The sequence below is a fragment of the Pseudopipra pipra genome, chromosome 11 (assembly GCF_036250125.1).
Source record: "Pseudopipra pipra isolate bDixPip1 chromosome 11, bDixPip1.hap1, whole genome shotgun sequence".
Taxonomy (NCBI): domain Eukaryota; kingdom Metazoa; phylum Chordata; class Aves; order Passeriformes; family Pipridae; genus Pseudopipra; species Pseudopipra pipra.
Genome location: NC_087559.1, coordinates 14,933,081 through 14,956,018, shown reverse-complemented (window position 1 = coordinate 14,956,018; position 22,938 = coordinate 14,933,081). Strand labels below are relative to the sequence as shown.

General features: G+C 50.6%; 1 protein-coding gene across 1 annotated transcript; it reads left to right on the top strand.

Moving 5' to 3' along the window:
- The first annotated feature begins 122 nt into the window (after positions 1 to 122).
- Positions 123 to 15,301, top strand: RBM5 (RNA binding motif protein 5). The gene is made up of 24 exons (XM_064667743.1): positions 123 to 276; positions 394 to 838; positions 1,053 to 1,208; positions 3,080 to 3,149; positions 3,647 to 3,720; positions 6,020 to 6,103; positions 6,810 to 6,870; positions 7,027 to 7,092; positions 7,269 to 7,429; positions 8,328 to 8,425; positions 8,896 to 8,983; positions 9,177 to 9,254; positions 9,343 to 9,412; positions 9,926 to 10,011; positions 10,347 to 10,425; positions 10,693 to 10,784; positions 11,329 to 11,493; positions 11,967 to 12,113; positions 12,194 to 12,265; positions 12,992 to 13,171; positions 13,366 to 13,440; positions 13,869 to 13,966; positions 14,044 to 14,173; positions 14,685 to 15,301. Exons 1-24 carry the CDS (start codon positions 260 to 262, stop codon positions 14,808 to 14,810), a joined length of 2,718 nt encoding a protein of 905 aa, XP_064523813.1. The 5' UTR covers positions 123 to 259; the 3' UTR covers positions 14,811 to 15,301.
- Positions 15,302 to 22,938: the final 7,637 nt, after the last annotated feature.

The window sequence follows — 22,938 nt, the reverse complement described above, 5'->3', positions numbered from 1 at the left end:
GGGGCCGGGCAGGACTCTTTAAACGGCGCCTGCGCACCCCCGGAACTACATCTCCCGGCGTGCCTCGCTCGCGCCCGCCCTTTGCGCATGCGCCCGTCTGGAAGCTTCCAGTCGTGGCGCGCGGTGGCCGCTGGGTAGAAGACGGGCGGTCCCCTCGGCGCCATTTTGTGGCGAGGCAGCGAGAGGCGCTGTGCGGGTGTGCTCGGCGTGAGGTGCCGGACAGCGCTGTGCAGGCTGCCTGCGGATCCTAGGCGGCGGCATGGGCTCGGACAAGAGGTGAGCGGCGACGGGAGGGCGAGGGGGAGACGGGAGGGGGGCGGGCGGGCAGGCAAGCAGTGGCGGAGTCGCGGCGGGCGCTTCACGCTCTGAGCTCGGCCCGCTGTTGTGCCGCAGGGTGAGCAGGACGGAGCGGAGCGGCCGCTACGGCTCCATCGTGGAGAGGGAGGACCGCGACGAGCGGGAGTCCCGCAGCCGGCGCAGGGATGATTACAAGAGGTCTAGTGAGGAGCGCCGCGGTGACCGCTACGATGACTACCGCGACTACGACAGCCGGGACTACGACAGCCGAGACTATGATAGCCGCGATAGCCGAGACTGCCGCGACTACGACAGCCGGGACTACGACAGCCGAGACAGCCGGGTCTGCCGGGACTACGACAGTCGCGACAGCCGCGATTGCCGCGACTACGATAGCCGCGATTGCCGCGACTACGACAGCAGAGACAGCCGAGACTACGATTGCCGGGACTACGACAGCCGGGATTGCCGAGACTACGACAGTCGCGATAGCCGAGACTACGATAGAGACTACGACAGCCGCGATTACGATAGCCCCGAGGTGAGCGGGGCCGGGGGGAGCCTGGAGCGGGGCCGGCACGGCGGGGTGTGCGGGGCTGGGGGGGCCGGGGCCGGGTGCGACCCGGGGCGATGCCCGAGGCCGTGGGGACCAGCCCCGGGCCGGGGCTCGGTGTCCATGTCTGTCCTGGGCCGGTGGCACTGCGGGCACACGCTGCGGGCAGTCGCGGGGGCTAATTCTGGGCGCTGGCTTACAGAGGGAGCGGGAGCGCAGGAACAGCGACAAGTCAGAGGACGGATACCATTCCGATGGCGATTACGGAGAGCACGACTACAGGAACGATATTAACGATGAGAAAGAAAGCAAGACCATCATGTTGCGTGGGCTCCCCATCACGGTTACGGAGAACGATGTGAGTAGCCGGGCAGGGCTGTGCGGGAGCGGCGGCTGCTGCCATTTTGTTGAACGCTGCATCATGGTGGCCCCTCTCCAGCGCTGCCGAGCTGCCATTTTGAGTCCTGAAAGCGTTTGAACTGTCACTGTTAGAGTGACAGAGGTCAGTTCAGCGTTAACGAGTTTCTTTCAAATGAAACAATCCGCGAATAGTTGTTTTTTCATGCATGTTTGAATGCTTTCTGCACGAGTGGATTTTAAGCTACGTGCTGTTCGCTGCTTTTTTTTATTGGAGGGAAGAGGCAGGCGTTGGCTTCTTCCCACCGCAGCGAGAGGGGAGGGGGACTGAGACACAGAGGCGGCACTTCCTTCAGTTTTTCTGGTCTTTATTGAGGTCAGAAGTTCTACCTGATGGGGTCTCACACAGACACCAAGCTCCTCAGCCAAGCACAGCCCCGCACAAAGCTGCTTTGTGCAGGCACAGCTGTGGGAGTCATAAAATGGCTGCTGCTGAGCTGACAGAGCAATTATATGTGAGCTTGGTACTTGCTTATCTGATTCCTTTAATAGAAAGATGTTAAAGCTTTAGGTTTTTTGATTATAATTTTTTTAGTTGTTTTTTTTCCTTCCTTGCTGGATTATTTTGGTTACCAAGCTGTACGCCCACAACTGTTATTTGAGGGTTAGCCCTGTAAAAGCTGAGCTATTCCAGTTTGTTTTCAGGCAGGCGACTCCTCTGCCTCTGAGGTGTTTGTGTGTTGATTGCTAACACAGAGAATGCTTTTGCACCGTTTCTGCGGCGTTTTGTTTTCCTTTTTTTTTTTTTTTACTGATTATTTGCTGCCCTCCTAATATTGAATGTCTTAATCACCACTTACTGCTCTAATATTTTCACAAGTGTTTCAGAACACTTTTTGTTTCCGAGGTATTGATATTGTAGCTCTACAGTCGTGCAGTAACTGTAGCATAGTTTATATGAGTGTTTAATTGTGGACTCATCTTGGGAGTGTAGGCAATGCATCTCAGAACTGCTAGTTGTTTTCTTAAGTTAACATTACTTCAACACTTCTGGTTGTGTATGCAATTTTCAGCTTTTTCCACATTTTTCATGAGAAAAAGCTACTTGCATTGAAGATACTAATTACAGTCAGCATAAAAATGAGTAGCTTAAGATCAGTTTTGATTCTGCTGAGCAACCTTGTTGTACGTAATGTAGTTTGAATTCTGTGAAAGCTGCTGAAAGACCTTTTATCTTCTGCTGTGGCATTAAAAACTTGGTGTTTCTTTTTCCTCCATGCCTCCCCCAGCAATTTACGTTGCCTGTGCCACAGCCTAAGCAGCTTTATTACAGCTGAAGAACTGACGTCTCTGTAGCGTTTTCTTTGAGGACACGTTCTTCACAAATCTGCTTTATCTCCTGAAAAACTGGAGGGGATCTGTTAGAGGATGAGAACTTCAGCATGAGACTTAGCAATACATTCACCATGGAGCCCTGCAGTGTAGGCTGCTTGTATTTCATTGCCAGGAGCGAGGGATATTGAGATATGCAGGGAGAGAGGGATGTTCCTTTTAAAAACTTGGGGTCAAGCATAGTGTTAGCCAAATCTAGCACAAATTACCTTGGAACACAACATCATAGGGATTCAGATTCTGGATGATTCTGTGGCCTGAGTGAGGATGACGGTTTAGTGTAGCAAAGGGCTGTGTGGGCTCTCTGGTGCTCGTCAGAACCCTGTTGGGTTCTCCATAAAGGTTTTCTTTGTCTCTGAGACAGTGCTGAGACTGTTGATGTTTTGTGTACCACTTGTATGTACTGTAGGTTGCTTTTGTGACTTCTAGCTGTCTGCCAAGATGTGAAAAATTTAACTGTTTGATCAAAATCTTACACAGATTCGCGAGCTTATTGAGTCCTTTGAAGGTCCTCAGCCTGCAGACGTGAGGCTGATGAAGAGAAAGACAGGTGAGAGCTCTTAATCCAGTTTTTGACATCACCTTCCTCTTCCCCAGCCCAAAAGAGTATCCAGAATTGTCCCCAAACTGCAAGCACATGCATTACCAAAAAAAAAAAACCAACCAAAAATAAAAAGGGTTTGCCATGGCTAAGGAATGTGGCTTTTTGGAAGACTTATAGATAGCTGGTCAACATGTTAAAAGAAGTCTGTCTACAGGGGGTTTTGTTAACAGGTATTGGTAAGTAATAATAGTGTAAACCCATTTAATAATATGTAGTCTGTTGCATGGTTACCTTTAAACGTGGATTCGAATCGAGTGAAATGTAGCCAGTTAAGGCAGCTTGGTTCCTTGCCATGGCAAAATAACGAGCAGATCCCAGCAGTTGACGTCGCATTTGTAAAGCTGCTTTGTCATGAAGTAATGAAGCAGTTGGAGAGAGATTCGCCTGTTTTAAAGGAACTGACTAACACAAGTATCCCGTCTATATCTGAATGCTGTCTCTAGGTGTAAGCCGTGGTTTCGCCTTCGTGGAGTTTTATCACTTTCAAGATGCTACCAGCTGGATGGAAGCCAATCAGGTTGCTTCACTCACCAAGTCTAGATATTCCTGAAAATGGAACAAGTCTGTACAGTTAAAAAAAAAAAAAAAGGAAAAAAATAGAGGTGGAAGGAGTGGTTTGTTCCATAACAGTGATTTAAAAGACTAAAAGCTTTGTATATATTAAAATTTGTAACAGTAGGACAAAATATAAGGAGAGAAATATTAGGAGAGAAAATTGACCATTTTGAGCACTCTCTGGTAAAATGTGTCGTTCTTTTAAATGGCTTGGTTGTGATTTAATTGGCTTGTGAAGATTTGGCTAGTAGCCCTTAGAAAATCCTAGCTCATTTCCACTTGGTGTTTCCTTCTCTGCTGTCAGAGAAAGCACCGGATCTCCGTGTTACATAGTTATTAACCCTGAAAGACAAGGGGCTGTTCCCCCACTTAAAGAGGGAGAACTGGCACTTCTAGAGGAAAAAGCATGTTTATCCAACTAAATTAGGTAGAGTGAGTTCTCACACCTGTTATTCTCTGTATTTTGGCTTTTTAGTTAGTGTGACTTCATCAGGAGCCAGAACACAGTAAGAGTCCTCTGGTTTGTTTTCCCATGAGGTTTTCCTGTGGTACTGCAGTTTCACTTGCTTTTGCTGCTTTTGAGTATTCATAACCTGTTTTAACAGGTTACTCTCAAAATGAGAAAACTATCAAGTCATTGTTTTCTCTTGCACCTGAGTATTTGATGCAAAGGTCCTGGTGCAGCATGATGAATAGTTTTCTGCTCTGTTTATGTTATAATAAAGCAATGGCACTGTAATGGGAATCATGACAGTTCCAGAAGATGGAACTTTTGTGCCTTGTGCTGGAATAATGTTTCACAAGTCCCACACCGTGGGTGATGTTCCAGCCAGAGAGCAGCCTTCGGATTCTGTTTTCCTGACATGCTGCTCAGTAGGTCTGGTGGATGCAGTGAAAAGACTTATATCAAGAAATTAACGCTGAGCGCATTTTCAGAAATGAGATTATTTTAATGTATACAAAGCTGTACTGATCTGTAACTTATTGAAATAAATTCAAATTCACTCCGGTAACCAGCCACCCCAGTAGTAGGGAAAACGTAGCCTGTCCCCAGCAGCCGGGTTGCTGACTTACATGACAGAATGATGTATTGCAACTATACCAGCAGCCTTGTTTCTATGTGTGCACATCCAGTGAGTGCTGGGCCCTCCAACCCTCCCTCCTGCCGGTAGGAGCAATGGCTTTGCCCTATTTAGTTGTGCAGAATGTGAGAGCCTTATTCATGCTACGTGCTAGATCTGTCAGACCCTGTTGTCAGAAAAGCCACTGGTCCTGACACTCTGTGGTACCTCTGCAGTAAATCAACCTGCAAAAAAACCGGTTTTTCTGTTGCAATGTCTGGGGTTTGGCCTCTAACACACACTTCCTCAGACATGCTTCCACCTGTTTGACCAAAATATGTTGATGGCCATATTTTGAAAGGGCATTCTGCATACCCATGCTTGGCAAAGCGTGAGGCTGAGAGTCAAGGCTTCTTAAATAGCTGTAAATTCCTAACTCCTCTGAAGTCAGAGTGAGAGGACATGCTGAAAGCATTATGAACTTTTCCTACCCCTGGAGAAGCTTCGCATGCAGTCTAGTTACTCATTTTGGAGAGCTCCTGCCTGAATGAAGAACACAAACCTCTCGTGCAGGCTTCCAATTGAACCGAGGCATTAGTCAAATGAAACCACTTGAGTTATATTTCAGTTGATGCCACTTGTAATCCAGCCTTCAAGAAGTCTAAGCAGGGTCCCTTTGGGAGGAATTACTGTATTTTCAAAGGGACACTTCTGAAGTGTGCTTGGAAAAGTAATCCAAATATGGTGGTTAAAAGGTCTGGGGTATTCGGAGTAGGGGATGAAGTGAAGCAGTTACCTAAGGACATGTTTAAAAAGTCGCTCAGTGCTATACCAGCAGTGAATAGAAATGTGGGGGCAAAGAGACTCCTAAAAATGTGTTAATGCTGAACGCAACAGATTAGGACTTTGTCTCCTTCGAGACACTTCCTGGTTCCATGTCAGCGTTTAGTGTTTGGCAGCTTTTTCAACACTCCCTGATTCCGTTTATCTTTGCTCCACATCCCATTTTCTTACTGCCCTCGTCCTCCTCTCTGCAGGATTGGATGGGCAGGGTGTAGGTGGCCGTGGTTGTCCTCCACATCCTCCCCATATGTTGTCCATTTAATTCAGGAGCACTGATTCCTCCGAAGGGTGCTCTGCCATGGGAAAATGAACATTTGTGTCTCGATACAGGAATAATTGAAACCACTTCTTTTGCAGAAAAAGCTGGTGATTCAAGGGAAGCAGATTGCAATGCACTACAGCAACCCCAGACCTAAATTTGAGGACTGGCTTTGCAACAAGGTACAACGTGTGTTTTTGTTGGAGGAAGTTTGTCTTGACTCAGTGCTCTCCACTAGCTCAGTGGTTTGAACAAAGTGACACGTGATTCAGATGCCCTCCTACTGTCCATAGGACGTGGTAGGCATAGCGAGATGAGGGAATGAAAAAGATTCATAGCTGTAATGGCCATGGAGACAGAGCGACAGCAGTGTTGCCCCCAGAGACACACAGATGGGCACGAGCTGTCCTTGATACTGAGTATGAAGTCATTAGATGATGACTAATCTAGTGTCAAAAAGCTGCTGTTCTGCTACAACCTGCTGTGCACTGCTCGTTTAACCTCTCAAAGGTGAGATGATTTAGTAAGATGAAGACCAGGCTGTTCTGTCAGCCTTTAACTACACCTTTTGCCCATAAAGTAAACTTACTCCCCAGCCTGCGTTCCACTGTGCGTTTGAAAGTAGTTACTGTGCCTGGGATTGTAAGTTAAAGACCACACGGTTAAAATAACTAACTGATTTGGGATGACTAGGGAAAAAGTAGCTGGGATGTTCTGAAAAGCAGCTGTGGTACAGATAAGGGTGGCTTTTGATGTTCTGGATTAATGTGGTGGGTTTAGCTTTGTTGTGTTATTTTGTGTGAATGTCTGAGTTTTGTTATTTTACAGCAACTGCAGCATTATTACAAATTATCCAAGTTCTTACTGATCTTCTCTTGTTCATCATAGTGCTGCCTCTACAACTTCAGAAGGAGACTAAAATGCTTCCGCTGTGGAGCGGACAAATTTGGTATGTTACCTCGATCTCTTTATTGTGTTTGATTTTGTGGGAAATCCTGACCTGTGTAGGAAGCAAAGTTTATTGTAGGTCCTAGGCTGGCTTGTGAAATTTGAGCTTGACTGAATGAGCCATGTCCTGACTAAAATATTTTCTCTTCTTACGAAGATTCAGAACAGGAGGTACCACCTGGAGCAGCAGAAGCCGTTCAGTCTGTGGATTATTATTGTGATAGTAAGTTATCTTTGACTTATTGTAGAATATGAAATGTATACATGTGAATGTAAAATGTATTGTAGAATGTGAAATGTACTAAAAGTCCTTCCCATACCTCAGCCTGCCCGCTGAAGGACGTGAAATACTCTGCTGAGCCTTAATGTGTGCACTGATGTTGTACCTCTTCTCCCCAGCCATCATTCTCCGAAACATTGCTCCTCACACGGTAGTGGAATCCATCATGACTGCCTTGTCTCCGTACGCATCCCTGGCCGTCAACAATATTCGTCTTATCAAAGACAAGCAGACCCAGCAGAACAGAGGCTTTGCGTTTGTGCAGCTGTCGTCTGCCATGGTGAGGGCCTTACTTATGCGCTCATTTAGAGTTCTTGAGCTGTCTGAAGGACTGCCCCAGATCTCTGAGGGTTAATGGACATTCGGTGTGTCAGAACTGTTCATCAGTAGCTGCAGTTTGAAAGAAGATGGTCTGGGACTTTTTGTTCACAAAAATTAAGATCTGGGGCATATCATGTGGGGGAAGGTGCATGGAATTAGGCTTCTTCCACCTTGAGAAAGGAGGAGGAGGCAGATGTTGCTCTTCTCTGCAGCATCCAGTGGGAGGTTGTGGGGACAGCAGACATATGTTGTCGAGTATACATAGATAGGACAATGGGGAACAGTCATAAATTGAAACATGGGAAATTGCAGTGAGGTACAAGGAAAACCTCTTAAGTTTCAGGGAGGTTAGGTACTGGCATGGGGTCCCTGAAGAGTGCTGGAGTCTGTGTTCCTAGAGGTACATGTGGCACTGAGGGATGTGGTTTAGTGGTGGACTTGGCAGTGCTGGATTAACAGTTGGACTCGATGATCTTCAAGGTCCTTTCCAACCTAAATAATGAGTCTATATACCAAACTTGATCAGCAGTATGATCTGTTTGGATCTTCTTCAGTCAAAGTGGAGCAGGTTGTTGGACTTAAATGGGTGCCTGATCTCAATCTTGCTGGCCTCCCATTTGGAGTAATTTGGGGCTTTATAAAGCTAAGATTTTGGAATATTTTTCATACTGAACAACCCATGGAAAAGCTCAGTATATGATCGGTTGCACTGTGCATGTGTATAGCATGAAGAGATGGAGGTGTTCTTATGACTTTAGCTCTTTTCAGCAGCTGCATATGAAAAGGTGGAGCTTTGGGAACTTCTGAATCCCCCTCAGTAACCTGCCTTTCATAATAATGAGTATTTCTCATTGTAGGATGCTTCTCAACTGCTGCAGATTTTACAAAGTCTTCAGCCACCGTTAAAAATTGACGGCAAAACAATTGGTGTTGACTTTGCAAAGAGTGCCAGAAAGTGAGTTGCAATAGCAGTCGATTATGGTTTTTGGTTTTTTATTCACACTTTCCCCCCCCATTTATATTGGAGGTTTATTGTTGTCACCCAGGCTTTTATTAAGATTATTCTAAATTGTTCTAACTCCAGAGTTTTGTTTCCCTTATGTATCTTGTGTTGCATGCATCCTGCTTTTCACTGTGTATGAGGAGAGTGAAAACAGTATTTCCCACCTCCCCTTTTTCCAGTCCCCTGAAGATAACAGCATAACTGCTTGTGTGCATAGCACACTTGTTTCCTTGGAGACCCACTGACTTATTACTGACTGTACAACAATGAACCTGAAGTTCCTTTGCTTGCCAAGCAGTGCTTTGGCTCATTCATTACATTCAAAATGTTTTATAACTACCAAGAAATCCACGTGTAGGGGCAGACGAAAACTACAGAACGAAAACTACATTTACTGAGATGGCTGATTTTTGTGATTGCAGAGACCTGCTTCTCCCAGACGGTAACAGAGTCAGCGCCTTCTCTGTGGCAAGTACAGCCATCGCTGCAGCTCAGTGGTCGTCCACTCAGGTATGACTTGGGGGCTGTTGCTCATAGACCACATAATTTCCCTGCTGGCCACTTGCCTGATTGAATTGACCAGTGGCAGATCTGGCTATGACACATCTGCTCTGACAGTCAGTTTGGAGCCTAAGCAGTGTTGAAATTCTTAAATGCAGTAACTTACCTGTTCCTGACAAAAATCACCTTGCTTGAATTTCAGCCACAGACTGGAGAGGGCAGCACCCTTGACTACAGCTACCTCCAGTCAGGACAGGATGGCTACTCACAGTATGCTCAGGTTAGTAGTGGAGGTTGTGCTGTAACCAGTAGTTTGTTGTAAGTTGAGTATCCACTCACCTTGTGTTGTCATTCATTTCCCTTTTTAGTATTCCCAGGATTATCAGCAGTACTACCAAAATCAAGGAGTGTTGGACACAGACACAGCTACCATATCAGGTAGTGCTGATATATAATTGTAATGCTAATTTTGAAATAGTGATAGTATTTTGCCTCAGCCTTTATGTTATTTTGCTGTGTAAAAGGAGACTTGGCTTATTTTGCTTTCGATTTTGCGTCTGAGGTTGTGTTGATAGAGAACTGTAACAGATATGTTGAAGTGCAACTGCTTGTGCAAGATGAGAGAGAAACCTCTGTTTCAAACTGTTGGCAAAGGCCTTGAACTCATGAGAACAATGTGAGCAGCTCTAGCAAGTGTTCAGCACTAGCGTTGTCAGAGGCCAGGAATCGCTGACTTTGGGAACAGAATATTTCCTCCCGAAAAGGAAACTATTCCTTGTCTGTGTAGAAAATACTCACTGTGTATCTGTCTCCTTTTGAATGCTTATTGCCTTGTTTGGCTGCTCGAGCTGGAATTAGGAGCTGAAACTATAAACAAAGTAATTTTAGCCCTAGGATGCAGTCTTGTTTTACAAATTAGCGGGCTTACGCATTACTGCTCTCTGTTGGCAGGAGCTCCGGTCACTACCACCACAGCTGCAGTTGTGTCCCAGAGTCCTCAGCTGTATAATCAGCAGACAAACTCACCTGACTCTCCGGTAATTACAGCACTGATGAGTCCTTGCTGTCAAAGCCAGGGTTATGTGGGATATAGGCTCAGCTGTAGCCTTTGCTTTTTTTAAAGTGGGTGGTACAGAAAGTGGCTGAGTGTCCATGGGTTAGTCACAGCGCTTGTGTTTGCAAGTCACCTGCCATTTGTTTTCTGTGATCGTTTTGCTCTTTGCTGAAGGTGAGTACCAGGTGTCCTGGTGAGGAGGAGTTGGCTGTTGTAGCGTGGGGTGGGCTGCTCATGCCTTGGCTTGCTGTCCTTGTTTTCTTGTGCCTTGGTGACAGATTTTCTAATGGAGGTTGCCGGCTTGGGGTTTTTTTTCAGACACAATCAGCACCACCTACCACTAGCGCGCAGGCACAGGCGGCTCCCCCGACTGGCGTCGTGCCTGGAACCAAGTACGGTAAGTGCTCGGGAGCTGCTCGTGGGGACAGGTTTCTGTCACTGTGTAGCAAGAGAGGGACTCGGCTCTGGCCGAGTGCTCTGTCACCGTGTGTCGTGGTGAAGCTGCCCCTGGAACGCGTTCGCTGCACGGTTGTTTAAGAGCCCTTTACAGACGTGTCTGCCGTCGTGGCTGCTAAATAATCTCCGAATTTTACCTGAAATGTAGAAAGATACCTGTCTGAATTCGTCTGGAACGACCATGTCCCACACTTTAATTTTTTTACAGCTGTCCCTGACACTTCCACCTACCAATATGATGAATCTTCAGGATATTATTATGATCCTATAACAGGGCTCTACTATGATCCTAATTCCCAGGTAAACACAAGTTCTTCCCACATGTCTTAACTGTTAAGGTCCATTAGTTTCCTATCTCTCATCATATTAGTGACATTTGAAGTGCACAACATACCAAATGTTGCAGATAACTCTCGGCAGTGTGTGTAGAGCTGGGACTTGACTTCCCCCTGGTATAGCCCTTCATTTTTCTTTCCTTTCCTTAATTTTCCTCCAAATTTGGCCCATATAGGATTAGCGCTTGTCACAGCCACTGTAACTGAGCTATGTCGTTGCGGAGTGCCCAGCAAAGTGCACCCAGCTCTGGGCTCTGGTGGGTCGTCTCTTGGGAGAAGCAAAAGGTTCTCCATAGTGCTGTTGGGCAGCACCGCCTGTGTTTGGGGACAGAGGCTTCAGCCACTTCCTGTCTTTTGACTCCTCTGTGGAGTCTGCAGAACTTGTTTGGACTCTACAAAACGCCTTCCCGTGTGATGCAGTAGTCTGAATCAGCTTGCTTGGGTTCTCCCGTGGACACCGAGCTCATGTGAGTTGTTTTAACTGTTCTACCTCTCCTTCCCTCTGGCAGTATTACTACAATGCCTTAACCCAGCAGTACCTGTACTGGGATGGCGAGAAGGAGACATACATGCCTGCTGCAGAAGGTGTCACGTACCAACAGACAGCTACCACAACCACCACCAAAGAAGTGAAGGAGAAGAAAGAGAAGCCTAAAAGTAAAACAGCTCAACAGGTAAACGACAGAATGGGATCACAACGGGGATGAAGTGCTCTGTGGAATGTGATAATAGTTCTCCTTTTTCATGGCAAAGGAAATCCTAGGTTATTAAATGGGGGTGCATGCCTGCAATTTGCAGGCATTGTAGGGGGCTGAGGAGAGGTGGAGTTGGCAAGGCTTCAGTGCAGAAATAAGCTCTGCATAGGAGGAGTGCTTATGGAATCCTGCCAGGACCAGTGGGAGTATAACTGAGCCGTCACTTAGAGGATTAGCTTGATAAGAAGGGTTTGTACAGTAAAAACAGCAAGCTGCGGTATCTTTGAACACTGTATACAGGGAAACAGCTGCACTACATCCAGTGTGCCGGGATTTAAAAATAAAAGGTAGTGGGTTGACTTCTTCTGAAACTGCATGTGAGATTGAATGCGTGTCATAAGAGATTGATAGCTGTGAGGGAAGCTGTGTGAGCAAACCACTCGGCATTTCAGATTGCTAAAGACATGGAGCGCTGGGCAAAGAGTTTGAACAAGCAGAAAGAGAACTTCAAGAACAGCTTCCAGCCACTGAGCACCAGGGAGGAGGAGCGGAAGGAGTCAGCAGCTGCAGATGCAGGCTTTGCACTCTTTGAGAAAAAGGTGAAGGTGCTGGCAGTGGTGTGTGGCAGGGGGTGGTGTGGCAGAGAGCTCAGTTCTCATGATGGTCTTGTCTCATCCAGGGAGCTCTGTCTGAGCGACAGCAGATCTTGCCAGAGGTGTTGAAAAACGGGGATGATGAAAATCCGCTGAAGGTGAGTGTGATACCTGGCAGAGGTGTTACCAAAGGTTACTGGTAAAGCACTGGAGAGGAGCTCTAGCAGATACTTGCTTTCCAGCCTGCATGTCCATGATCTCACCTGTAAAAAGTGCAAGTGCAATAGGGTGAGTGATGAGATACGCTGAGAAAGGCTGTGATTCCTTCTAGCCTCAAGAGCTCAGCTGAGGTTTTGAGGTTTCTAAATATGGTGTACTTAAAAGTATTGTTTGGCTAGTGGAAAATAAGTCTAACAGCCATGTAGCATGTGGTTCTTTTGAGCTGCAGTACTATAAAAATGTGGGCCATTACTGAATAGAACACGGACCCTTGAAACAGAGGTGGCAGGGAAGTCTGAAATACTGAACACTGCCTTTGCTTCAGTCTTCACTGCCAAGGCCAGCCCTTTGGAACCTGCCCCAAGAGAACACAAGAACTATCACTGTGAGGGTGACTGAGCACTGGAACAGGTTTTGTAGAGAGGTTGTGGAGTCTCCTTCCCTGGAGATACTTAAAGATTGTCATAACACACTCCTGAGCAGTATGTGCTGGGGGACCCTGCTTGAGCAGGGAGGTCATTCTAGATGGGCTCCAGTGGTCTCTTCCAGACTTACCCGTTCTGTGATTTCATCCTTAGCAATGGGAGAGCAATGCTCCTCCTGTGATAAACACACATCTGCTGCCAACTGTTGGCACTGCCCTTAATGCTGTCCTTCCTTTCCAGCGTGGCCTCGTGGCTGCCTACAGCGGTGACAGCGATAACGATGAGGACTTACTGGAAAGAATGGAGAATGAGGAAGAGAAGCTGACTGACTGGAAGAAGATGGCTTGTCTGTTGTGTAGAAGGCAATTCCCAAACAAAGATGCTCTGATTAGGCATCAGCAGCTATCTGACTTGCACAAGGTATTTGCACTATGTGGTCAGGAAGGTACTTGGATGCCGTAATTCAGTGTGTAAACCGAAGCCACGATGCATATTGCTGTTTGGAAAACTATTAAAAATAGATGCAAGTGGATTGTTGCTCTCCCAAAGTTCAGCTACTTTAAAAGAACTGTTGTGCACTTCATGTTGTTAAAGTGAATCTCTTCTTGTTTCAGCAAAACATGGATATCTATAGAAGATCAAAGCTTTCCGAGCAGGAACTTGAAGCCTTGGAGCTGCGTGAGAGAGAGGTCAGTGTTGAGATGAGCAGATGAGTAGCTAATGGAAAACCTGCATAGGTGATCTGTTGAGCTCTCCTTATCCTGACACACGTCACTCGAAATAATCCTCGTAAGCCAACCCCTTCTCTGGTCAAGGTTCAGAGCTGCCCTGTTACATGGAAAAAAGTGTCCCATAAACCACAGCTACTGTTTAGCAGGGAAGGGTCATTCCACCTCCAGCTCAGGGCTGCCAGACTGGGACCAGAAACTTTCGTACCTCAGTGCAGCTTCAGATGTTCTCCAGGGACTTGGGTCTGGGGTCCTGCTGCCTGTGGTTTTAATTTTAGTGGGCTACAATATATAGCTTTCTGCAGCAGCAGGCATTTAGCTGACTCCCATAGCCCAAAGATGAACAGAAGTGTCTTGGAATCCATGGTAACTGTGTTTGCTTTATGCAGATGAAATACAGAGACAGAGCGGCTGAGAGGCGGGAGAAGTACGGCATCCCAGAGCCCCCGGAGCCCAAGCGCAAGAAGGTCTATGATGCTGGCACGGTGTATGTATCCAAAGCTGCTCACCCATGGCTTCAGTGCACGATGAGCAGTTGGGTTTACTCATTTCTTCTTCCTGCAGGAATTACGAGCAACCCACCAAAGATGGCCTCGACAACAGTAATATTGGCAACAAGATGCTGCAGGCCATGGGCTGGAGGGAAGGTTCAGGCTTGGGAAGGAAATGTCAGGGCATCACAGCACCCATTGAGGTAAGAGGGATGTCTCCTTGAGGAGGTTTGGTGCTTTTCTTTCTTTTTAACCAGAAGCAGTTGCTGCTCAGGATCTCTGGAGGAATAAGCTCTGCCATTCACAGTAAAGCTGCCGCTGTTCACGTTGGCTCTTGCGCCTGTTTGTCCCATCGGGTGCTAAAGCAGAGGCAGGGCTGTGCTTCCTTCCTTTGGCAATCACTCCTGAGGGTCTGTGACAGTGGTACCCCAGAACGGGCTTCGTCCTGTTGCCTTTCCTGGCCTTACATACGCTGTTAGGAACTGTTCTGTGCAGTTTCATTCCTGCTCCTGTTGGGGTGGGGTCAGAGTAGCGTGAAGGCAGTGAACATGAGGTGGTGTGTGTACTCTGGTCTCCTGTGTCTGTGTTTATGGCTGTGGGGATCCACATGGGAACTTGGGAAGGTTGGCTGGACTGATGGAGGTTTTTGGCAGTGCCCTCGTGGTGGTGTAGCCACTCACTGCAGAGCTGAAACATGTCTCTCTTCCCCTGCAGGCCCAAGTACGAATGAGAGGAGCTGGCTTGGGAGCCAAGGGCAGTTCCTACGGCGTCTCCACTGCGGATTCATACAAAGATGCCGTGCGGAAAGCCATGTTCGCCCGCTTCACGGAGATGGAGTAACGCCTCTGGCCTGCGAAGCACTTCCTTGTTAGCAGGAACTGACTGTTAATCTCTGTAGCCTCGGTGACCTGGCTATATTCTGGTTTTGGTTTAGAGCTGACCATTTCATTCCCTTGGACGTTGTTCCCTGCTCGGCATGTAACACTTCCATGAGCAGATTGTTTGAACTGACCCAACTTCATGCTGGAGAGCTCCTCGTTAGACCAAGGGGGACACTGATCTTTGTACGGTCGTGTATATAGTGTAATGTATTCTGTGTTTTAGTGTGTTGTCCAGCTGCTGCTCCTGCCCTCTGGAGCAGCAGCAGGACCTGTTAGCTGTGGTTTCAAACAGTCTCTGCTTTCCTTTTGTTGTATTGTCTGTCTTTGTTTTTTTGGAAAATTTTCCTGTACATTTTGTATGATACATCTTTGTATAGACTTTTTGAAGACTTTGATTCTAGTTGCCAGTTTGGCTCATTTCCAAAAGAAATACATCCAGAAAATATCCTATTTCTGTTTGTTGGTGGGTGAATGAAGAATTAAGTTGCCAATGCTGCTTGTCCTTTCTGTCATTCTACTTCTTCCTTGACGAGACTTCATCCTGGAGTCTGCTCCACATGGCACTCAGCTCGCCTCCCTCCTTTTATCCCTGCACTGTGCCTTGTTACCAGTGTCTTTCTCACAGCTCCCAGCATGGCTGGTGGAGTGTCAGATCTCTGTATAGCCCTTCCTGTCAGAGCTGTAGGAGCAGGAGAGAACCAGCAGCAGTGTCTGCAGCTTGTGGTCCTGCCCAGGAGCCTCTGCTGGCCCAGTGGGGGGCCAGTATGTGTGCCACCTGTGGGGAGGTTCCTGTGCTCCACCTCAGCTTCCTCTGGTCTCCCTGGACACAGCGTGGGGAGCCTGCTGCAGGCTGGGTGACAGTGAACCTTGTCCTTCCTGAGGTGTCCTGCAGCTGTTCAGTTACTGCCTTCCTGTTCCTCTGCCTGTGTTGTGCCTGCCTTGTCCATCCTGTCCTCTTCCCAAGAACCAAGACAAGCAGGGCAAGGCTCAGCCCTCAGCTCTGCCTTTACCGCTGCTGTTGGCTGTGGGTCTTGTTCAGCCTCCACACAGAAGCTGGGGGTGGTCTTTCCTACTGTCCATAGGAACAGGTTAGGATGAAGCAGGAGCAGCTTCAGCACTCGCTCTTGGTGCAAGGCCTTTCTGTGGGTTGAGCCCAGCTCCCCGGGGCTGCTGGTTTGATTCCCCAATCCTGGTTTGCCGGCTGCTGCAGCTGCCTCTGCACCTTGTGGCATGGTCAGGCTGCTGCCTGATCTTTGATGGGTGTCTTGGGGTGATCCGAGGTGGGGAATCTCTCCACCCTTGCCTCAGGACTGGGACCTGAGGGGTTGTGGTCCCTGCCCGAGTGCCCGGGCCGTGCCACCAGGTGGCAGGCGTGGCCCGGCTGTGACAGACTGTGACAGCCCTGTCGTGGCACGTTCCCTCCGTGCAGGACAGCCAAGCATCGCCGAGGCTCCAGGGCAGGGGATTGCAGCTGGGCTGCGTCCCAGCATTCAACATCCCCCCTTCTACTCTGCAGAGGAAGCCGGGTGGCTTTAAACCAAAGTGCCAGCTCTCTGCCTCAGCTTCCCCCCCAGATCACGGGAGGGAAGGCAGACCTGGTGCACTGCAATGAGGACGGCTGTGGCAGCTCTCTCATCTCTATGTCCCAGCTGGCAAAGCAATGAAGTGCTTTGCTGCTCTGGGCTGTAAATGGGGCAGTCTGTTTCCCAGCAGGTGGGCTCCGTGGGTCGATAAAGTGCATTTATGTAGCTCAGCTTCTTGCCAGCCCATCGATCCCCTTCCCAGCACATCATCCTGATGAGGGGTGATACCCTGGGCACAGGGAAGAGAGGGCCTGCAGTGGATATAGCACAGCTTTGTCCTGGCTCTGTCTGGCTCCTGCCAGGCTCTCCCTCTTTGCTGCAGCAAAGTGCTGCCCCAGGGCCAGAAGCTGAGCCAGCCCCAGCCAGTATCTCCAGCAGAACAGTTGCAGTGGGGAGCCAGGAGCGTGCCACGGGGGCACAGGGACCCCACTTCCTGCTCCGGGGATAACTGCTAGAACAGGGTGCCCAAAGCAGGGCCCCTGCCTGGGGCAAGGCTTTAATGGGGTCCTGGGCTCGCAGCCGACCCCACTTGGTGGATGGTTTAACTTGGTGGAAGCTGTGGGGATGTGCAACTCCCCTACTCCCAGACATGCTCCGGAGCCCCATGCCAGGCACCGGAGCAGGGCATGGAGACACTGCCGCCTGCCAGCACCCGCACTCCAATTTAGGCAGCACAGCGCGGCTGTTCGTGACTGAATGTGCCATGGCCCACTGCCTTCAGAGGACGTGGTGTCCCTGCCTCCCTGGGGACCGACCTCTGGGGGTGGGAGGAGAAGCCAGCCCCAGAAGTGTACAGTGAGGAGGCAGGATCCACTCCGGAGCAGAAGGGAGCTCCCTCAGGCACAGCCTCCCACCAGGGCTGAGCAGCCAAGCCTGATCCTGATGCAGGGTGCCATGGCTGAAATGCCAGGGGTCTAAAGCTGGTCCCACTAGGAATGCAGAGGGACATAGTGTGCTGGAGAAAGGCTTTTGCAGCCGGGCAGTGGTAGGAGGAGATACAGAGCAGTCCCTGGCTGGGCAGAGCTGCATTGCACTCCTGTGCCTCAGTTTCCCTATTGCTGAGCAGCCAGAAAGTCTCTCCTCTGTGGCTGACAGTGGGAGAGTAAAGGCACCGAGCCCCAGAGGAGGCTGAGACCCCAGACTCTAGCTGGGGACACCCAAAGGAACCCTGTGCCCTTTGCAAGGGGGGCAATAGGCACATGAGAGCAGAATTGCAGCCTGGGGCTCCTTCCAGGCACGGGGCAGCTGCAGAGTGACTTCCAGGGCCTCGGCTCCAGCAGGACTGCAACTACAATATGCAGAATCCAAGGTCCCTGTTGGCGTGGTTTTAAGGTTTGGGATTTTTCTGGCTGGCTTTCAGCATTATTAATAATAAAACTCCTGAGCCTGATATGCCCTGGCTTTCCAGGAGGCCTTGGGAGCATTGTGAGCTCCTGCGTGCTAATTGAGGCAAGGAAACTGGCCAAATTGTTAGTGTGAACAGCTTCTCTCCTGAGCACTCCTTAACCGCTGGAGTTACCAACCCATGGCAGAGCTCAGCACTCTGCATGGCCAGCCCCAGGCTTGCCTTGCTCGCTTGCACAATCACTGAAATGCTGCTGGCAGACAGGAAAACATCCCTGCACTGCTGGTTGGGGCTGCCAGAGACCCGGGGTGCAGGTGACCAGTCTGGAGCCCCCACTGCAGCAACGCATGCTTGGGGTGCTCACAGGGGCTTGGCTGGGCCTCAGGGCTTGGTGCAATTTGGGTTGGCTCTCCTGTGTTTCCCCTATGCCAAAAAGCCTCCGGTGCCCAGCAGGACAGGCATGGAGAGAGCCGTGACCCAGGACCACCTTGGCTGTCTGTGTGCCGAGTGCCAGCCAAAGCCAGGCACCCACAGCTCCATGGGGTTTGTATCCTGATGCCAAAAGATAATCTGGAACAGGAGGTGGTGTTTGCTGCCATGGGAGAGCCTGAGGTGGGGGTCACAGGCACACACGTGTGTGTGTTTATGCACCTCTGCACACATGTGCTCATGCTTCCCTCCAGTGCCTTTCCCCACCTGCCATGGGGGATTTAACACAGCTGCTTCCCCTTCCCCTTCATGGCAGTCCATCTTCTCCTGAGCTACTAGATGTGTCTGAACTACTTTGAAATTGTCCTGGAATAGCTTTCCCTATTTTACCCAAATGTCCCATGACCATCTGGCTCTGGCCTCAGCCGTGGGGCTGTGGTGGGAGGATGGGCAGGCCCACAGTGTGGCATCCTGCCAGCGCATCATGGGTACTGCTGTGGTCCCCCTGCAGCCCACCTGTTTGCTGGGGGGATGCTCCAAGGACAGGAAGAGAGCAGCTGAGGGGGAGGGTGAAAAGGTAAAAAGGCAGCTCCTTCCCTGAGGGAGTGCTGGCACCCTGCTCCAAACGGTGCCAGCACCCCCTCCTGCCCCATGGCATAGAGTCCCTGTGGCCCTGGACAAGTGGCCATGTCACCCTGGCCAACCTCTCTGCACAGTACCACAGTACCAGCATGGGTGAGGAAAAAAAGGGGTGTCCCTCATCCCTCGGCTATTTTGACCAAGAGCCCGGTTCTGGCTTGGGGACTACACTGTCCAGGTTTCCCTGCTGGGGAGTGAAAAAAGATGGTTTTAATTGACTCGCCATCTGCAGCAACATGGACACAGTTTGCAGCCTTGGGGGTTGGAGTGGGGGGGCTCTGTTGCTGTTGGAAGAAACCAAAACCAGATGGGGGCTGGGATCCCGGGGCCTGGGACCTGCGGCTGCATCCAGCATCGTTATCCCTTGTCCAGGCAGCTCGTGCTGTCCTGGGCACTTGGACACCTTCCAACGCCTGGCTCTCTCAGGAGAGATGCTCCAGCCTTGCAGAAATGCTGAAACAGGCTGATTTAGAGGGTAAAGAAATGGTTTTCCCAGCAGAGACTCTTCCCTGCCTCCGGCAGCGAGCCGTCGATCACCAGCCAGGCAGCCCTGGAGCCGCGGAGTGCTGGGTGGATGCTGCACAGAGCCGCAGGCAGTGGAGGCGAGCCCCGGGGGGAGAGGGCGAGGGGGGCTGGGCGGCGGAACCGAGGGGCGGCGGGCAGCTGGGCAAGGTCGTGTCAAGGCAGAGAGGGGGGTGAGCAGCTCGGATCCTTTGCCAGGTGTGGGAGCAGGGGGCCCGCTCACCGTCTCTGCCGGGGGGGAACTTGGATGGGAGACGATTTCATATCAAAAACGCTTTCACAGGAATTTGTCACCACTTACAAAAATCACTTTACCTCCACCCTTTTTTTTTTTTCCCTTTTAGCGGCAACCAGACCTGAGGGGTGCGTGCACGCAGGTGTGATGGGGAAATGGGGACTGGGGCCTTTTTGCTACAGTTCCTAAGAAAAATTTATTTGGTGCTTGTTTCCCTCCTCCGAAGCCTGGTTTGGGGAGAGAAACTGCTTCCTGCAGCAGGAAAAACCGGGCAAGAAAGGGGTTGTGTTTCTCCCTGCTTATTCCACTGTGGTCGCTGAAATGTTGACCCTGTCGTGGGCACCCCAAAACATCTGTGGGCTCTGGAAGCTGCTTAAAACCCACCTCCCCCCCCCCCCGGTCCATCCCTCTCCTCGGCGGGATGTGCCCGCAGCATCATTAGCGCTCGTCTAGTCACCGCCGCGGCTGCTTGAACCCATTTGAAATGCACTTGAAAAGGGCGGATTTGATGGGAGGAATGTGACGGGTTTTTGTTCTCCGAGCCCCCCGGTTGAAGCTGCTCGTAATGAAGAGCTGTGACTTTCACTCGGGTTATTTTGGGATGGACTACTTTTTTTTCCGAGCTGGTGGAAGACCATCAAAGCGGCGCTTTGAAAAATGTCCCAGTGTATAAATAACTCTGCTGAGAGCAGAATAACGCGGGCTCCCGCGCGCGGCGCGCCGAGACGAGGCAGACGGCATCTGCCGTGCGACGTTGCATTATAAAAAGGAATTATTCATCCCTTCCTCTAATTAACTGGGTACTGCTCACCCGCGCAGGAGCGATGGCCCGGCACGGGGAGCGCTCCCGGCCATGCCAGCAGAGCGGATGCTGCTCCCGGGGCCCCTCCGTGTATCCCCCCCCAGCCCCGCCTGCCTTCCAGCACCAGCAGCGGGTGGGAGCAGCAGGCTGGTGCTGCCCTGTCAGGGTGGAATGGCGAGGTGGGCGAGCAGGGAAACCCGAATCTCTGGGGGACTCACTATCACTGGAAAACACCCGATCTGCTGCCTTGCCAACTCTTCCACTGAAATCCAAGCAAAGGGAGCAGGATGAGGGCCAAGCCCTTGGCATCCTGATAGTTTATGGCTTTCAAGGCTGTGTTTTTTGATGCCCGGGTCTTGCTGGGGCCCAGGATGTTGCGTGTGGGAACCCCCAAAGAGCAGCCTGCAGCCACAGGAGTCACATGGATCTGCTGGAGACTCTGAGATGCACGGTTCAGCCACACCCAGGGGTGGGTTTTCAGGAGATACTGGAGGGGTAGGAGCAGCAAAGGGAGCCCCGCAACCCTCACCCCACAGGGAAGCAGCCATGATGGCAGCAGCCAGGCAGGCTCAACACCACGGCTGTGCCCTGGCAAGGACACAGTGGTCGGGACCTCCCAGGAGGGAGACTAATTTTAGGAGTGCTCCGGAGGGGCTATTTTGGACCCTTTGCTCTGCGTGAGTCACCTGCTATTTTTCGACCCCACTGGGGCTATTTCCGTGTCAGTGATTTACACGGACTGGGACAATGCTGTTGGCACTTGCCTGGGGGCTTGGAGCCCAAAGCCATGCTGGGTGCACAGCCCACCCCCTGAGCAGGGTGCAAAGAGGGTCCTCAGGCTGCCTGCTGGGGCTCTCAGCAACTCCTGCAGTGCCAGGGATGCCAACTGCAGGGTGGACCAATCTGGAGCCCATCCCACCTCTCTGACACCTTCTCATGGTTGGGCTTGGAGCCCATCAGTCCTCTTCCTCCAGTGCTTCCCAGGAGAGATGGATGGGCAGAGGTTGGAAATGGTGGAGTGGTCATGCAGCTGGTGGCTATGGAGAGAAAGATGTCCCTGTCTTGAGGAGTGCCCGGGGCTGAACATCCCGGCTCCCCGCTTTACTGGGCTCCTCCCTCCCCAAAACCTGCCGCTTCGGATCCCGCCAGGCAAAACCTGGCTGTTTCAGGGTTGTCAGAGCAACGTGATGCACCTTTCAGTTACCACGGCAACCTTGACGAGAAGTTTTTAAAATTCAGGCAAGGTAATTTCTCCTCACGCTACGATTTCGTTATCGCTTGGCTTGCCATTCCCCAGGGAAGCGTCATCCTGCCTTGCTCCTCTGCCAGCAAGGTGGGATCTCGGAGATAAGAAGCGCGGAGCTGTGAGAAGGGGGAGTGAGCGGGTGCCCTCCCTGCAACCCAACAGCAGGTCTGGCCTCGGAGACGTGGGCTGGTAATTAATGAGCACGGTGGGGGGGAAAGGTGATGAGCAGCACCCTGAGCCTGGGAAGAGCAAGACAGGAGCAGGGAGAGGAATGAAGGCAAGGGTGGATGATGAGGTGGGTTAATGGGGCAGAAGCAGGGGTGAAGGCAAGGGATGATGTCTGGTGGATAGATGGGGGAGAAGAAGGAATGAAGACAGGGATGGATGGTGGCGTGGATGCCTGGGTGAGTTGGATGTGTGGGTGTACAGATGGATAACTCCAGCTACTAACCAGTTGATGGATGAAGAAGCTGTCCTGGGGTGGGTTGCAGGCCCTTTGTAATTCCTGAGGGTCACACACTCAAGAGCAGGTTGAGCTGCTGTCCCTTCATTTCTCTCCATGAAGAGTATAGAACTGCTGTTCTCCACCATTCCTTCATCTCCTGGCCCTTGAGACACTATAGATCTCTCTTGTACTGCCCTAGACCCTGCAGGAGTAGGAAGGGGTCCTGTAACACCAACAAAGCCTTGGCAGCCTTGTCCAATCCAAACCCCTTCCTGCCCACCCCAGTTCAGAGGAGAAAGCCAGGACTGATATTAGGGTTGGAGGGTCAGTGAAGCCACAGGGTTGAAGGTCCATTTTGGGAAGGGAAGGGAGAGTCAGGCACAAACACAAGGCTGCTTGTTATCCTGTCTGCACTGCCCCATGGGCTGTTGAAGAGCTCATGGCCCCATGGAGCCCCCCAGCCCCAGCCCATATGTTGTTTACCATAAAGAGCTAACAAGCTTAATTAGGGATGTGTCTGTGATAAGGTTCTCAACTCATAAACACTCAGGTCCCTCTGACAGGAGCCCAGCAGCTCCTGACTGAGCCTCTCATCAGGGAGCAGAGCGAATCCAGCCAGGGAGATTCTCACTCCGGAAGGTTTTATTCCACCTGCAGCACTGGTGGCTGGGGCAGGGGGTGCAGGGCTGCAGTGACGGAAGGCAAGGAGGAGGCAGAAGGCAGAGGGGGGAGTTCTGCTCCAGCAGGATCCATTCCTCCCTTCAGGACAGGCTCTTGCCCCACCATTAGGTTTCAGAGTGAACACTTACTGGAAGTGATAGAACAAGACTTTCCCAGCCCT

Bases quoted from the DNA above. Each gene is read 5' to 3' on its own strand.
- RBM5 (XM_064667743.1), top strand. The intron at 3,150-3,646 runs GTGAGAGCTCTT...TGCTGTCTCTAG, and splicing joins GCTGATGAAGAGAAAGACAG to GTGTAAGCCGTGGTTTCGCC. The intron at 13,441-13,868 runs GTCAGTGTTGAG...TGCTTTATGCAG, and splicing joins TGGAGCTGCGTGAGAGAGAG to ATGAAATACAGAGACAGAGC.